Source organism: Bos indicus, chromosome 19, assembly GCF_029378745.1.
Source record: "Bos indicus isolate NIAB-ARS_2022 breed Sahiwal x Tharparkar chromosome 19, NIAB-ARS_B.indTharparkar_mat_pri_1.0, whole genome shotgun sequence".
NCBI lineage: Eukaryota > Metazoa > Chordata > Mammalia > Artiodactyla > Bovidae > Bos > Bos indicus.
Window position 1 is genome coordinate 29,981,854 of NC_091778.1, and position 18,147 is coordinate 30,000,000.

General features: G+C 45.0%; 1 protein-coding gene, 1 long non-coding RNA gene and 1 pseudogene across 6 annotated transcripts in view; 2 read left to right on the top strand and 1 right to left on the bottom strand.

Moving 5' to 3' along the window:
- Positions 1–18,147, bottom strand: part of STX8 (syntaxin 8) — a 206,946-nt gene that overhangs the window by 59,585 nt on the left and 129,214 nt on the right. The window contains exon 8 of one of the 5 annotated variants that reach the window (XM_070774342.1): positions 13,344–13,413. The exons of the other annotated variants lie outside the window; for them this stretch is intronic. Within the exon in view, the coding sequence (XP_070630443.1) occupies positions 13,352–13,413 (62 nt within the window). The 3' untranslated portion in view covers positions 13,344–13,351. The remainder of the gene's footprint in view (positions 1–13,343; positions 13,414–18,147) is intronic. 5 annotated transcript variants of the gene reach the window in all.
- LOC139177725 (uncharacterized) lies at positions 1,609–16,286 on the top strand. The gene is made up of 3 exons (XR_011562232.1): positions 1,609–2,189; positions 6,481–6,536; positions 13,757–16,286. It is a non-coding gene; the product is annotated as an uncharacterized lncRNA (long non-coding RNA).
- On the top strand, positions 11,425–12,260 carry LOC109574204 (large ribosomal subunit protein uL30 pseudogene; annotated as a pseudogene).

Genomic DNA, 18,147 nt, shown 5'->3' on the forward strand with positions numbered 1-18,147 from the left:
AGGCACCCAATTGATGTGTCTTACACACACACACACACACACACACACACACACCCCTAGACACACATGCCTAAAGCTATACAGAAACACTGGTGGTGGGGGGAATCCTGTGAAGATTTCTTTTCTAATTTACTGAGACAAAATTGCTGCTGAAGTCTGGGGGAAGTGTTCTCTCTCAGCTGGAAGCAACCTGGTGTCACATTTCTGGGTTTTAAAGGAGATGATCCTCAAGGACGCGCAATTACTTTGAACAGGTGTGACATTCCAGGCTGATGGGGATTCGTACCTGTCAACAGCTGTGCATTAGCATTTCAAAACCCTTCTGACTTTTTCACTAGAGCACTCAGCGTGTTGCAGAGATGGGAAGACTGAGTGCAAACCAGGGTTAAAACCCTTTCTGTCAGGAAGTGGTCACCAAAGAGATGTTAAAGACCCAGCTGCCGAACATGGCTTTACAGACCTATAGGCCCAACCCTGCCGCATCAGGAAATGGGAAGAACACCGCTTTAAGTGCTCAAGTGGGGACTCTGAGCGGTATTGACCGTACCTAGTGCAAAGAGCGTGAGGACGAGATGGGATATATGATAATACTTGCTTGTCAAGGTTTTTCACCTTCAGAATCACTTGTTTATTCATTTCCACTCATTCCTACAAGGTCACGGCTAGAAATGGCGAGGCGGGGAGACGGACCCAGAATAATGAAATGTCTGTTTTAAATCAGGCACCCATCCCCCACCATCCTTCTTTCCATTCTTCCTTCCCTTTCCTCCTCTTCATTCATTCAATAAACACCGACTAAGCCTCCCTGCTGTGCCCCCCAAACCCCCGACTCAGGCACTATGCTGAGTGATGGTTCTTCTTCTACACTGTGGATGCTCTGAGCCCAGGGACCAGGTCTACTGGACATCCTGGAAACCTTGCACAGTTCCCCAGAGCACAGAACAGACGCCCCCTCGGAGACGGACATGGTGGGCATGAGGCTCAGGTCCGGCGCACCATGGGTGTCCATCACAGCCCAGACCTGGGGAGTCAGGGAAGACTTCAGTCGCCCAGGTTCTCAATGTGAACATCAGAATCACCTGGAAAACTTTAAAATCCCAATGTTCTGTATTCCAGAGCAATGAAATCAGAATTTAGAGGGAAGGGGAATCCAGGCAACGGGAATTAAACAAACAAAAACCTCTCCAGATGATTCTGATTTGTCTGGAACTGCTGTTCTAGATCCTTCCTGCTTGGTGGGTGGCCCTTGGAGCAGCAGTGTCCACGCTTTCTGGGAGTGAGTCAGACACGCAGCAACCGGAACCCCACTCCAGACCCTCAGAATCAGAATCTGCATTTTGATGAGCTTCTCAGGGGCCACGTATGAGCTGCTCTGGGAGATGTGCTATCCACACTGAATGCTGAAGGCCTAGAAAGCCAGCAGAGGGGAATGAAGAACAGAAAGCAGCTTGTGTTCTGTGGGGAGAGAGAATGAGAGAGAGAGTGTGTGTGTGTGTGTAGACTGCATGTGTGCATGCTGGGGGCACTGTATCAAGCAAGTGTGTGTGTGTGTGCGTCTGTGAGAGAGAGAGAGAGAGAGAGAGAGAGAAAGAGTGTGTGTGTGTGTGTGTGTGTACACTGCATGTGCGCATGCTGGGGGCAGTGTGCCAGAAGGTCGGGGACCAGATTTGCTAGGCTACGAAACCACATTCTGGGCTCTGGACTTTATCCCCTGAAGGATCATAAGCTGGGGAGAGACTTGATCAGATTCCCCTGAAGACCCACCGTTTTCTCCACTTGTGCTCCATCCACTCACTCCACTCCCTGAGCCTGAAGTTTCTTAACCCAGTGCCAATCATCCGTGTCCCACCCATCTTGTCTGCAATAACTCAAATGCCTTCCTGGCACCGAGGCTGGAAACGAGCTCTCTCCCCACCCTCACCTTCTACAGCGCTGCGGATGGACCTCCAGATGAGCCTCGTCACAGCCTCTCTGCTTCTGCAGTTCTGTCTTGTCTGCCATTTTCGCTCTCCGACTTGTGAACCCAAGCTTTTCAGCTGTTCAAAGGACAGCTCCCAAGGACCACTTACTTTAGGACATCGGGGTCCAAGACTGCTCTGTTCTCTAGGTCTGTGTCTCTATTTTTGTCAGGAATCCAAGCACCTGATATTGTACCTCTGCGTCAACCTGGGCACACCGCAACTCAAGAGGTGAGCAAACACGGCGTCTTCACCTCCTTTGTCTGCTCGTCCACAATTAAATAACAAATCAAGCTGCTTCCATAAATAAACCAAGAAAACTTACCATAACTTAATTATATACAGTAGAAAGGTACTCCCCCTTCTTCCTGATTTGTACCCATTCTATTGGTCAGTACTCAGAAACGGCTTTTCTCCCAAGAGCTAGGAAGGTGTCTGGGTTCTCTCATCATGGATATGAGAGACGAGAGTGGAACATATATACAACAGACTATTATTCATTCATTAAGAGAAATGAAATTTTGCTATTGGCAGAGATATGGATGGACCTAGAGACTATCACATAAGAGTGAAGTACGTCAGAAAGAGAAAAACAAATATCATATATTAATGCATGTATGAGGAATCTGGAAAGGTGGTACAGATGAACCCATTTGTAAGCAAAAATAGAGACACAGACCGAGAGAACACATGTTTAGATACCAAGGGGGAAAAAGGGGGTGGGCTGGACTGGGATTGACATATATACACGACTGTTGAGATGGTTGGATGGCATCACTGACTCAATGGACATGAGTCTGAGCAAACTCCGGGAGATAGTGAAGGACAGGGAAGCCTGGCCTGCTGCAGTCCATGGGGTTGCAAAGAGTTGGACACAAGTTAGCAACTGAACAACAAGTGTATAAAATAGGTAACTAATTAAAAACAGACTGTCTAACACAGGGAAGTCTACTCAATGCTCTGTGGCGATTTGAATGGGAAGGAAATCCAAAAAAGAGGGATTATATATAATATACACACATATAGCTGATTCACTTTGCTATATACCAGAAACTAACATAACATTGTAAAACAACTATATGCCAATAAAAATTTGAGAGAGAGAGACAGACAAGACTGGAATCAAAGGTCCCCACAGAGGTGACATAAGGAATATGAGAGACTATATGGCTTTGAAAGCAAACTGCTTCCTCTTGTTACTACTAACTTTTTAAGCTGGTCGTTCAGGAACTGTGAGAAACACTCACCACCCCATCTCCGGTACTACTGTGGTTGTGAGGGTTCTTTTTTTCTCTCCCACTAGACTTGAAGCAACTTGCAGGTGGGATTACAGCCCATATATCTCAGGATCCCTGGCATGGCTGAAGAGACTCAATAAAAATGGGATGGGCAGATGACTATGTCACAAGAGCCCAAGGTGGGGGGGGGCAATAAACTGCAATTCATCTGGAATCGGCACCTGTGTGGGAATTCTCTGCACACCTGCCGAGGCCGCCTCACTCGTGTCTTCTCGGCCTGTGAGAGGGGGCGGCTGGTGCATCCCCGTGACCTTCTCTCACTCGTCTAACCTGGAAAGGGCCGGCATCCTCCCCAACACACTGGCAACCTCTGCACCGACTAACCCAGCTCTACAGACCGGCCCCCTTTAACGTCAATCTAAAAAAATTCCATGTAAAAATTTATTTCATTGGAATATTTTCATAAAAATGAAAATAACCAGGGGCTCTTAGAGGCATCGGGTTACATTACTAACAGAGATGTTATATTACTAAATTCATCTGTAAACAGTGACCACTGCCAGATTATCCTACCATTTAAATCCCAGGTTCACTGAATGAGCCTTCAACTCCTGACTTCCTAGAAAAATCTACTTTTACAGATCCAGAAGCCATCCTGAAAAGCAGCGCTGTTAACTCCGTTTTGTATTGGTACACAGAATGTACTGCTATTTCATAGCCAAGCTGCACATGAGATAGTCTTTCAATTGTCATTTTAAGGAACTGTGTTCCCCTGGAAGTTACCACCTTTAAGTATGATATGAAAAAAATGTTAATTAAGCAATTTCACAGGGAAATGGGAGCTTCTGGCTCTCCTTGGGGAAAAAAAAAATCAAGGTGGACCCAGCTGGCTACCTCACAGGCTCACCCAGGGCCGAGCTCTCCGAGAAGAGGGTCGGATTCAATGCCCCCGCAGCCCAGGGCACTCGCTTCAGCACCAGCCTGTGGTGACCACACGGAGGAAGGCCTGGGTCCTCCCCCAGAGAGACTTAGATTCACTATGGTCATAAATTGAAGAGTAAAAATACCTGCGTGCCCTAGAGGGGAATGATAGTATTTAACTCTTAAGTGGAGCTGGAGGAAGATGCTTGGAGAGAGAACAGCACCACTGCGAGCAAATGCGCAGAGGAAGAAATGGACAAGTAAGGCTTAGAGGAGGGGAGGTAACTGGCTTGGCTGGAGTGGAAGGTTCCCATAGGGGAGCAGGAAGGCAGACACACTGCGGAGGGCCCCGGGGCCACAGCTGAGGATGGCCAGGCAGGCTGGAGCTCCGGAAAGCACCGGGCAAAATGAGAGTGGTGTCTCAGAGCGATCAAGATGCATGGGAGAGAGCTGAGAGCAGAGGCAGGGATGCTGGCGGCCCTGCACGAAGGTACAGCGGCAGGAGCTCGGCCTGGAGGCCAGTGGTGATGACGACAAGGGGGAGACAGAGCACACGAGAAAGGCTGTGGCTTGGGGGATAGACAGCCCTGGGGAAAGAGGAAAGGCTCAAGTAAGAAAGCAACTGTCCACTGGAGTCGTTGAAGAGCAGTGATGAAATAAACAAATCCTGGAGAGAGGCCGGCTGTTTGTTTTGGAGTCAAGTGTACCTAAGTACCGGAGAAGGCAACGGCACCCCGGCACCCCACTCCAGTACTCTTGCCTAGAAAATCCCGTGGATAAGGAGCCTGGTGGGCTGCCGTCTATGGGGTCACACAGAGTCGGACACGACTGCAGTGACTTAGCAGCAGCAGCAGCAGCAGCAGTACCTAAGTACTGGAGAAGGAAATGGCAACCCACTCCAGTATTCTTGCCTGGAGAATCTCAGGGACGGGGGAGCCTGGTGGGTTGCCGTCTACGGGGTTGCACAGAGTCGGACACGACTGAAGCAACTTAGCAGTAGCAGTACCTAAGTACATGTGTGTGTCTTGTGTGTGCACTCAAGGTGGTGCATACTACTACTACTAAGTGGCTTCAGTCGTGTCCGACTCTGTGCGACCCCATAGACAGCAGCCCACCAGGCTCCGCCATCCCTGGGATTCTCCAGGCAAGAACACTGGAGTGGGTTGCCATTTCCTTCTCCAATGCATGAAAGTGGAAAGTGAAAGTGAAGTCGCTCAGTCATATCTGACTCTTCGCGACCCCATGGACTGCAGCCTACCAGGCTCCTCCGTCCATGGGATTTTCCAGGCAAGAGTACTGGAGTGGGGTGCCATTGCCTTCTCCAAGTGGGAGGTTGTAAATGATGAGTGTGGTAGGAGACGTGAGAAGTGCCAGGAAATGACAGGATGGTTGAGAGAGACATGCGTGGATAAGAGCCACACACCGGAGGCACGGCATGACCAGGACCACTGGGACAGAGGGGCGGAGGTGATTTCTGAGAAAGGAGATCGGAGGTCTGGGGACAATCCACAGCACTGACCGTGAAATGTTTCTGCTCCGTTTCAAGGAAACTGCAGATTTGATTCTTCCACACACAGCCTCAGAAACCAAACCAAACTGTTTGCCTGGAGATTCCCAACCACTCTAGGTTTTTACCACTAGAGTTTGTCTCAGTTTACCCGGAGGCGGTAAAATCAGATGAAAGCGGTCCATGACAGCTGTCCTCCTACTGCTGGGTGCAAAACAGCCTCAATGAGGCCATGATGAAACTTCGACTATTTAAACAGCCAAATTTATCACTGTAATTTTTTTTTTTTTGTCTTGAGGGGAAAAAAACCCCAACAAAATTCTACACATTTTTAAGCTGTATTCCTATTTCTCAAAGCCCCTCCTATAAAGAACCCATACGTGAAAGACGCCAAAAATAATCCTAGACCTTAAGAGGCCGTGATTTATCATTTCACAACCGGATCCCATGCATGCATCATCCCCATTTCCATGCCCTTTCCACGTTTTCGGAACTTAACCATAAATTCTGCCTTCAGATCAGGGAAGGCAGGCCTGGTGGTGATGGATGTCAGACCAGGGGTGGGGAGGGTGAAGTGTGGTTCCCGCCTGGGAACAGATAAGCACACGAATCACAGATTCTCACTCAGCCCGTGACCCTCCCCGCTCCTGCCTCCCAGGTCCCCCATCTGTCAGCTCCTGGCCTTTCTACCAGCTTCTTGCTCTACTCACTGCTGTGCTGGGGGAACCAGGCTTCCACTCTTGTTTCATCTTGGTTGGGTTTGGGAACAATATACCATTAGTGCTATCTATTAAAAAATGAAGTTAATGTTCACCCAGGTTCCTTTAAAATTTTTTCCTTTTTTTTTTTTTTAAAGGAGCAGATAAACATACATGAGCAACCTGTTCACGTTCCAGGATTTATGTCGCACAGGTATAGGACTCATCCTTGCATTTCTGCGTAGGTTTCACCTTTAAGCAAAGGGAGTGTTTCCCATTTGCCCGGTGGGATGGGAGAGCAGGAGTCTGGATGATGAGGGGGTTCTGGGTAAAATGAAGAAGCGGGACAGTGTGTCTTTGAAACTAAACTTTTTCCTTTCTTTCTGTGCTCTGGTCCTTCTTTGCCTAGCACCCAGACAACTTGAGATCCCATGCTACCACCCCGGACCTGTCACGGTCCACAGCATCCGACCGCATCCAGGCCTGTCCACCCCGCCAATCCTCCTCCACCCAGGGTACAAAATTATTTCTCCATCAAAGCGCTAACTTCCCTAACATGGATGACTCCCTGGTGATTTTTCCAAATCAAATTATGTTATTCTGGAAGGCGAGTAACAAACACTTTGACCTCCCCTCACCACCCCCTCCCCACCATATGTTTGCCCCTAACTATATCCACTCTCTGCATCTGATAATACTAGTAATTTGTGGACTTAAATCACCAGTCATAATTCAGCAGCCAGGGAGCCAGGTCTGGTCTACAGTTATGTTTTGACCTCAGCAGAGTTTTAAAAATTCCACAATAATTTCCAATTCCACGTAAAATCAGATTTCTCTTTAAAAGACAGAGAGAGAGAAGGCGGCAGCTGACTTGGGCATGCAGGGCCCCCAGTTCTAGGGGCTGAAGGGCAGGCATGCCATCCAGGTGGGCACATGTGCTCCAGCTCCTGGGGGCAGCCAGCACTCCCAAATGTTACATGTCTGGTCTGCAGCTCTCAGGTTCTTAATACCTGCTTAGTGCTTGGATCCGTGACACCTGGCCTACGTGACTCTCTAAATGATGGTACAAGTAAATAAAGGATTTCTTGGAAAGTGGGGAGAAGCAATGTTTTGAGGTATGGGTCTCTCCTAGCTTTTTGCTACAGACCTAGCCATCTGCCATGCCTCATCCAAACAGCCATATTTTTCACATTTATAAATGATTTGGGGAATCAAGAAACAGCTGCTGTTTCCTCCACTGTTTGTTAGTGTTAGTCACTTAGTTGTGTCCAACTCTTTGCATGTTTCCTCCAGTATTACTGGGCTTCCCTGGTGGCTCAGACGGTAAAGCGTCTGCCTGCAATGCGGGAGACCCGAGTTCGATCCCTGGGTCGGGAAGACCCCCCTGGAGAAGGAAATGGCAGTCTACTCCAGCACTCTTGCCTGGAAAATCCCATGGACGGAGGAGCCTGATAGGCTACAGTCCATGGGGTTGCAAAGAGTCGGACACGACTGAGCGACTTCACTTTCACTTTCATTTCCAGTATCACTTAGTGTTAGCTGCTCACTCATGTCCGACTCTTGACACCTTGGACTGTAGCCCTCCAGGCTCCTCTGTCCATGGAATTCTCCAGGCAAGAATACTGCAGTGGGTGGCCATGCCGTTCTCCAGGGGATCTTCCCAACCCAGGGATCAAACCTGGGTCTCCTGCATTGCAGGCACATTTTTTACCGTCTGAGACACCACGGAAGCCCTCCACTGTCAAGATCAAGAAAAGGAATCACAGTCAGGAAGCAGATTCCACAGGGGAGCACAGGGGACCTCTCTTCTTGACCTTTCAAAACTACTCTTCTCTGTTTCCTCTCCCATCTCTTAAATTTCCTTTCTTCTACCTCTCACTCTACTAGGCCCTCCCCCATCTCTCTCTCTCCCCTTGACTTGAGCCTGCATCGCCCCAGGAGCACACATCTTGCCAGTCTGCCCATCCATCGTCTTGAACCTCAACCTCAGCATGTCATGGAAAATGAAGAACTTGTGAGAGGTACCACGGGAAGAAAAAGTTTAGCAAGCGACAACCACAAACCACAAACACTGGCCGCACTTGGTCACCGCTCTTTACAAAACTCAAAACACTTTATCACATACTCAATAGAGGGGCAGGGGAGGGTGTTTCTAGCTAGCGCGGGTCTAAGGGTGGATCGCACAGGCCTCCGAATTCAGGAAAAAGAAAACCAACTCAGAAATCAGGAGGCGGGAAGTGCGCAGGCTCCCTGGAGCTTCTAATGTGCTCAGTGGCACAAGTGACACCATAGGAATGGTCTTGTTGAGTCGGATCCAATGTTCTGTCTTTCGCTGGATTTATGATTAACAAGGAGGGACACAGACACGTCTCTCCTTGTGAGCAGCTTCAAGAGTCAAATATGCCCCCAACTTACCTTAGTTTAATAACCCATCATTTTATAGAAAACCAGGAAACCCTCAGCCTTCCCAAATTGCCTGTGCTGCTTGACACCACAGGATCCTAGAGAAATTACTCCTTATTTTTCATGGTTTTCTTTTTCTTTTTTAATTGTGGTAAATTACACATAACATAATAAGTTACCATTTTAACATGTATATTCATTGGCATGACTTACATTCACAAAGTCCTACAACCACTGCTACTATCTTATTCCAGAACCTTTTCATCACCCCAGAAGGAAACCTCATACCCACTAAGCAAGACCCCCCCAGCTTCCTCCTAAACCCATGGCAACCGCTAATCTGCTGTCTGTCTCCATATAATTGACTCTTCTAGACATTTCATATACGTGGTCTTTGGGGTCTGGCTTCTTTCCCTTAATGTAATGCTTCAAGGTTCATCCACAGAGTAGTATGTATCAGCACTTCACTCCTGTTTCTGGTTGAGTAATATTCCACAGAATGGGTGTGTGTGCCTTTGCAAAATGGATGATGGTGGCTGGGTAGCCTGTGGTTGCAAGCTACTAAACTTAAGGAATTTATTTATGCGACAGGTGGTTTTTTTTTTTTTATGGCCCTAGACATTAGAATATTGTCGACTATGAGAAACAAATCCAAGTGATCCCTATCTATGTCATTCATAATCTAATAAACTTTCTAGCTATACTCAGATTTTTATCTTTCCAGACTGACAAGTCCTTGAAAAAGTCTGTGATGTAGGATACAGGATGCTTGGGGCTGGTGCACTGGGATGACCCAGAGGGATGGTACAGGGAGGGAGGTGGGAGGGGGGTTCAGGATGGGGAGCACGTGTACACCCGTGGCAGATTCATGTTGATGTATGGCAAAACCAATACAATATTGTAAAGTAATTAGCCTCCAATTAAAATAAATAAAGTAAAAAAAAAAGTCTGAAGACTCAGAAAACCCCCATCTAAGATACAATTGATTACATGTAAATCAGATAAATAATATCCTACTGTATAGCACAGGGAACTATATTCAATATCCTGTAATTAACCATAATTAAAAAGAATATGAAAGAGAATATATATATACACACACACACACACACATATACATATCGGAGAAGGCAATGGCAATCCACTCCAGTACTCTTGCCTGGAAAATCCCATGGACGGAGGAGCCTGGTAGGCTGCAGTCCATGGGTCGCTAAGAGTCGGATATGACTGAGCGACTTCACTTTTACTTTTCACTTTCATGCATTGGAGAAGGAAATGGCAACCCACTCCAGTGTTCTTGCCTGGAGAATCCCAGGGATGGGGGAGCCTGGTGGGCTGCCGTCTCTGGGGTCACACAGAGTCGGACACGACTGAAGTGACTTAGCATAGCATATATACATATAAAGTGGAATCACTTTTCTGTACACCAGAAACTAACACAACATTGTAAATCGACTATAATAAAAAAAAAAAAAAAAAGGAAAAGAAGGAAAACCATCACCCACAGGACTTCAGCTGCTTCTCAAATAAATCCCATTCAAAGTCCATCATTTTACAAGCTGCTAGGAATCAGAATTGAAAGACATAGTTCAAAGACCTCAGGAAGCTCAAGGTCTAGTGGGAAGATAAACATCCAGACATCTTCCCCACAGCAGGATGACTTTCAGGATGGGAATCGAAACTGTGAGGGTTCAAGTTCACCAAGTATTCCAGCTGAGGAAGCACATACGCTGGCTGTGCAGGCAGGCCATCCTTCAGTTTTGCTTCTTACCTTCTTGATGGCCTAGGTCTTCAGTGAAAAGCCCCAGTGAGATCAGGGTTTCTTTTCTGCACAGCCAGAGCCTCACAACCCTGTACGTGCAGCGCCTACCATGTTTGCCTAATCCTGCTCACACTAAGATGCCTTCATCTTTCAAGATCTTCCTACCGTTTCGGACTTGACTGGAAAGCAACACCCACTGGGGCACACCCAGATGCTTCACCAGGTTTTCATCCCTTCCTAAAACAATGTGGTATGATAGGAACACGATAGTAGTCCAGGGGAAACTTCACTGTTTATATTTTCCTTGTTTTTCCCCCACCCTGACCTATTATTTTGAAAGATTTAAAACTTACAGAAAAGGAAAAAAAATACCCCTAATTATCCCAATTATACCTCTAGAGCTGTGTGAGTTTTGATCCAGAATCCAATCAAAACCACAGACTGCATTTAATTGTCATCTCTCTTCAGTCTCCTCTAGTCTACAGCCGCGCTCCCATCTTTTTCTTTCTTCCATGACACTTGTAAAGGGCCCAGGATGGCTGTCTTATAGACTGTCCACCAATCTGAACTAGTCTGTTTCTCTCAATTAGATCTGGCAACAATGTTGCATTACATCCTGCCATGTCACATTTGGAGCTGCACAATGCGAGGTTGTCACTCACGCTGGTGAGGCTAAGTGTGGTCACTCTGTTCAAGTTTCTTTCCTCCTTTGTAATTAATAATTTGGCCATTTGAGACTGTGAACATCCTACTTCCCACAACCTTCTCACCTAACAATCTGGCATCCATTGACAATTCTGAAATGATTATACTGGTGGTTGCAAAATTATGATTTTATAATTTTATCATTCTTCTACATTTACTGGCAAGATGACCCTCAGCCTCACCTCTGCCTTTTTGGACTACTGATGTGGACTCATGAATACATTTTTTAAAAATCCAGCCACTTTCCCGGCTGGAACCATGGAGGGTGCAGAAGAGAAGAAAAAGAAGGTTCCTGCTGTGCCAGAAACCCTTAAGAAAAAGTGGAAGAATTTCGCAGAGCTTAAGATCAAGCGACTGAGAAAGAAGTCTGCCCAAAAGATGCTTCGAAAGGCAAGGAGGAAGCTTATCTATGAAAAAGCTAAGCATTACCACAAGGAATACAGGCAGATGTACAGAACTGAAATTCGAATGGCTAGGATGGCACGAAAAGCCGGTAACTTCTATGTACCCTCGGAACCCAAATTGGCGTTTGTCATCAGGATCAGAGGTATCAATGGTTGAGCCCAAAGGCTTGAAAGGTGCTGCGGCTCCTTCGCCTCCGGCAGATATTCAGCGGCACCTCTGTGAAGCTCAACAAGGCATCAATTAACATGCTGAGAATTGTGGAGCCATACATTGCATGGGGGTACCCAAATCTGAAGTCTGTAAATGAATTGATTTACAAGCGTGGTTATGGCAAAATCAACAAAAAGCGAACTGCCCTGACAGACAACGCATTGATTGCTCGATCTCTTGGGAAATATGGAATCATCTGCATGGAGGATCTGATTCATGAGATCTATACCGTTGGAAAATGTTTCAAAGAAGCAAACAACTTCCTGTGGCCCTTTAAATTGTCTTCTCCACGAGGTGGAATGAAGAAAAAGACCACCCATTTTGTAGAAGGTGGAGATGCTGGCAACAGGGAAGACCAGATCAACAGGCTTATTAGAAGGATGAACTAAGATATCTACCAGGATTATTATTGTAATCTGGTTAATAAACAATCAAAACAAACAAAAAATCCAATATTTATTACCATCATTATTTTTACTACTTCAATTATCTAAATTTGACCAGCAAGGGTCCCTTTAAGCCAGCTCCAAGCCCTCATCATTGTTAGGGCATTTCCTTGACTTCTGACCCAAGAAGTTCCACCCTTGCCTTATAATTTCTCTGCTCCAGACCTGGAATTAGTTGTTTTTACAAGAAAAACTTGGTTTGCATATGTGTTGTTGCGGGGAGGGGGGGGGGCGCGGGCGGGGCAGGGTAAATACTATTTAGAAACTCCTGGATTGGCCATAAAGTTTGTTTGAATTTTTCCCAAAGATCTTAATGGCCAACCCCAAAAAGATCTAGGCACTAACTGTCATCAAATACTGGAGTATCACTGCTTCTAGGCTCTTTATAAAGGTAGTTAAAAGAAATGTCTTTTTTTTTTTTTTTAATTTTTTCCTTATTTTTAAATCATGAGTCTACAGTGATACTTCTAATTCAAGTCTAACACCATAAAGTTCATTCTTTCTTTTCCATTTGCTATCTCTATCTGTTTTGCTCCTAAGAACATCAATATATTTACTAACTTATTCTCTTCTACTAACACATGCAGTAGATTCTGATTTACTCTACTAATACCACTCCCAACAACAATAGTAACATTTGAGGAGTCTGCAGTTCATCATTCTGGAAATATATCCAGCTAAGGGGATACAAAGGACTCTTTAAAAGTTACCTGAATTTTTTGTTACTGGATAATCTTTTTATTATTTTAATTAACAGATTTTTGTTTACTATTTAGAAGCTTGTCCCTCAAGTTTTTAAAGACCTTATAAACCTAAAGACCTCAACACTAAAGAAAATTATTGCATCAAAATGATTAATGCACAAATAAATTTTTTATTCAAATAATTCTAAAATAATAACTAATATCTATATTATTATGGCTATGTATATGTCTATGGCAGGTTACAGTACATGAGGTCACAAAGAGTTGGACATGACTAAGCACACACACACACATACCCAGTAATGCATTACAATTATGTCTCCTTTTTTGTATTACTAAGAATGGCAAGAATAAGATATAGCAACCACAGTGATTAATTCACTTACATTTATTTTCAAGATGCCCTCTGGTTTTTGAAGCCACTTTTGTTCCTACTTCTATTTTGCTTAGGCAAATCTATATAGATATAAGTAAGATTCTGTTAGCACATCACATAACAAATGGCTGTATGGAACAATATTACAAATTATTTTACAAAGATAACAAGAAATTTTATTCTCACTTTGCCATATTTCCTGGAATGGGGTACACCAAGTATTTACTCATTTTTTAAACAGAAAAAAATTTTTACTATGCTAAAAACATGTAACACAAAATTTACCACCTTAACCATTTTAAAGCGTACAGTTCAGGGGGTTAAATATGAATTCACATTACTGTGCTGCAACCACCACTGTATTTATCCATTTAAAAAAGCGACTCTTTACAGTTTTCTTTCCACTTTTCTGTTGGTTTACAGGTAAGAAGTTACACTAGACAAATGCCAACACAATGATGAAGAATCTTAGCTCCAGATTTGCCACATAAAAAAAAAATTTTTTTTTTTTTTTTTTAAATAAGACTTCAGAAATTCAAAAGTCATTTTGAAAGGAATGAGTGCTTGGAGGGCCAAAAGAAAGAAGGGCTCTTATCACCATAAATCAACTTGTGGAAGAATGTGGAGTGGTGGGGTAGGGAGCCGCTCAGTGGACACGTGCCCTGCCAAGGCCACGGAGTCTCATTTTGCAGGCTGCAGTCAGCGCAGAGCAGCACAAAGCGAGATACAGGGGGGGTCCTCGATACTGCGCATGCGCGGAGGGCCGCGTCATGGACCGCTGATGCCGGAGTCCAATACAAAGATCATTCTGCTGCTAATCCGGAGAAATTGATCTCAGTGCTCACACTCTTGGACAGAGAAAACCCAACAGTGATTTCAAATGAGCTCCAAATCAATTTTTCTCAGGAATTTAACACCGGTTCAATGACTGGAAAGTGTCATGACTGCCTGGCTCTGAGATAGAAAAGGTGAGCAGAAAACTAAAAACAAAACGGTGACCAGAAAACTAAAAACTGCGACACTGGTGAGGTTCTCTTGGAGCAGATGAATGGGTCCCTAGGGCTGATTTAAAAAAAAATTCTTTTATGAATGCAACAAGGTCTACAGTCAAGTTCTTTAAAAAAAAAAAAATTAATGTTGGGAGCTTTCCTGGCAGTCCAGTGGTTAGGACTTTGCCTGCCAGTGCAGAAGTGTGGGTTTGATCCCTGATGGGGGAGCTAAGATGCCACATGCCTCCGAGCCAAAAACTAAAATATAAAACAGAAGCAGTATTGTAACAAATTCAACAAAGACTTAAAAAAAAAAATTAATGTCAGGGCTCTGGACTGGAAGCACTGCCCTGAAATTGAATTGCTTTTCACATGGGCGCCGCTGTGAAGTCTGCTGCTCGGTGAAAAGTGGTGGCTGGGACTTAGTCCTGGACAGGCAGCAGAAGGGGGTGACAGAGACGCTCTGCACAGTGAGAAATGACTGCAGCCAGGTATTAATTATTATGACTTCTGAAGGTATGACAGCTCCTTTAATTTTGCTTGTTTCTATTCAACTTTACCAGTGGTTACTCTTTTCTCCAAAATCACCCGGGCTCCAAAATCACTGCAGATGGTAACTGTAGCCACGAAATTAAAAGACATTTCCTCCTTGGAAGAAAAGCTATGACAAACCTAGACAGCATATTAAAAAGCAGAGATATCACTTTGCCAACAAAGTTTCATCTAGTCAAAGCTATGGTTTTTCCAGTAGTCATGTATGAATGTGAGAGTTGGACTATAAAGAAAGCTGAGCACCCAAGAATTGATGCTTTTGAACTGTGGTGTTGGAGAAGACTCTTGAGAGTCCCTTGGACTGCAAGGAGATCCAACCAGGCCATCCTAAAGGAAATCAGTCCTGAATATTCCTTGGAAGGACTGATCCTGAAGCTGAAACTCCAGTACTTTGGCCACCTGATTCACTGGAACTGATTCACTGGAAAAGATCCTGATGCTGGGAAAGACTGAAGGCAGGAGGAGAAGGAGACGACAGAGGATGAGATTCTTGGATGGCATCACTGATTCAATGGACATGAGTTTGAGCGAGCTCTGGGAGATGGTGAAGGACAGAGAAGCTTGGCGGGCTACAGTCCTTGGGGTCGAAAAGAGTCAGACATGACTGAGTGACTGAACAACAACTCTTTCTCGGAAGCATCCACATTGGGCATCATGGCTGATGTGGTAGTAAAACGATGTTCTCTGAGTACGCACTAGAAACTGGCCCGGGCTAGAGAGCCTCAGCAGAGTGGCAAGAACCAGAAAGTCAGGAAGGTCGTCTGATATCTGAATTTCCCTTTGGATAATACAGAGAGAAGATAATCCACTTGTGAATCACTGTGACTTTAAATAACCCTAAAATCAGCTAAATGTCCACTTATTCCATTTCATAGTAACAATTTTTGAGGGAGAGCGGCATGAAAACCTGAACCCAAAACTTAAATTTTAGGGTATGTTTTTCAAAAATTACAGCTTCCTTTTAAAAAATTTAATTTACTAAAAATATCCTAGAGCTATAACAGCCAAATTGAGAGAAACGTGTGAGGCATCTCTTCCAACTACTTATAACACAGAACCCAGGAGTTATGCTCAATAAGCCCAGTGCTTTATTTTCCAATACAAACACATACTACAACAGATGGTCTTTATATCTTCCATTTAAAAATTACCCTATCTCACTTGGTTTTATTCTGTTATATAACTGTTAAAATTTTCCCCCAATCAAACAGAATACATAACATCAAAGGTCAAAGTCCCTGTTCAGGTAGGATTTAACTCTGCAAGTATCTAACCTGGTGCCAACCACCCTATATGAAATGAGATCAGCAAAGTTCTGGCCAAGAGCCTTGGCTCACATCTGACGACATGTGTGTGTGTGTGTGTGTGTGTGTGTGTGCGCGCACGCGCAAGGAAGTGTCTAATTCTCCTCAAAGGGGTATGGAAAGAAGACAACAGAGTTGGATCAACTCAAAGACCATCTAGTCTAAGTCACTGACTCCCCCCCACCCCCACCCCCCCTACTGACTTCATGAAGATTTGGATGAATCTAGCTATAAGGACTTGGGAGAAGGCAATGGCACCCCACTCCAGTACTCTTGCCTGGAGAATCCCAGGGACGGGGGAGCCTGGTGGGCTGCCATCTAAGGGGTCGCACAGAGTCTGACGCGACTTAGCAGCAGCAGCAGCAGCAGCACCAGCAGCTATAAGGAAAACGGCCAATTTCTTTTGAGGAAATACAATTATAATTGGATTAGAGTCCAATAATAAACCCTTGTAATGTTGACCGTTAGCTTATGGTCAACGTTACTAACCAGGCTTCCTAGGTGGCTCAATGGTAGAGAATCTGCCTTCCAATGCAGGAGACACAGGAGACTCGGATTCAATCCCTGGGTTGGGAAGGTCCCCTGGAGAAGGAGATGGCAACCCACTCCAGTATTCTTGCCTGGGAAAATCCCATGGACATAGGAGCCTGGTGGGCTACAGTCTCTGGGGTCACAAGAGTCAGACACCACTGAGTGACTGCAACACAGTGTTACTAAGCCATTGACTTTATAGGTAAAAGAAAGATATCAAAGATACCAAGACTTCCCCGTTTGGATTAATTTTGGTCACAAAGAGAATCCAATTCCTCATTTCAATTTACAAATATAAAATAACATCAGTGTAAGAATGAGAAGCACTGGCCTGTAATGGTAAACTCCTGAAAAGTCAGGTTGCAGGCACACAAGTACCCTGAGTAGGCACTGGGGCTCTGCCTCCCATAAGCGGTAGACACACGATAGAGGTGAGTGAGATACACGTTGAGTGAGCAAAACATGCTCTGTCCCAGGCCATGATCATCCTTCTAAACCCAGCCAGTACTTGTGGGTCTCATGGAGCAGGCTGAAAGACAAATTCACTGGTGAACAGACACAACCAGAAAACTCGCACTAACATGCCCGGGGGAGGGGTATCAGCCAAGCCCGTGCACTGTGGTTATTGCTCCATCACAACAGAAGCCGCTCTTGGAAATCACACCTTATCTTTCCAAACCACACCGAGCAAAAACAATAATCAAAAAATGATTCTACTTTGTGATCATTTCTGACCCCTTGATGATAGCAAAAGTCACTGCCTCGTAACAGATTAGAAAAGCGTGGCGGCCTCGCAGGCGGTCATGGTGACAGCTCTGGGGCTGTCAGCCCTTATCAATCACCTTCCATTAAGTAGGGGTTTTCCAATTTGGCGCTCCTCTCAAAGGCTTCACTTTGCCTGGATTAAGCCAAAGCATCAACATTTGAACAGCCTGGTCCTTTTCTTGCTCCCCTAAAATAAATGTTGTTAGCAGAAAAACCAGGCTTTTCCACAGTAGGAATTCAAAACCAAAGCAGACAACAGTGGTGTGGTCACATATAAAAGACACCTGATTACAAACGGGTCACACATGCATGACACCAGTGCCACATGCACCCATGGGGCCTAGGAGGGGAGTATTCAGAGGTGCCCGGAGAAGGGCAGGACTGCGAGTTGTACGTTTCAGCTCCTAAAATGAGTATCGAGCAATTCCAATATATTCATTGGAGTGTCCCCGTATTTCCTTGGACTTTAGAAGCAGGTGTCCTAAGAATTTTACGCTCTGTAGTTTCACTTCCTGGTATCTATTATCTCCATGATGGAGAACAGTCATTTCTCTAAAATATACAGCAGATATGTCTAGGGAGCAAAACAGTTTTAAATCAACTGAGAAGGGCACGTTGACAAAATAAGAGAACTCTTAAGAGAAGCATTCATCTTGTTTATCTTGGTAACACT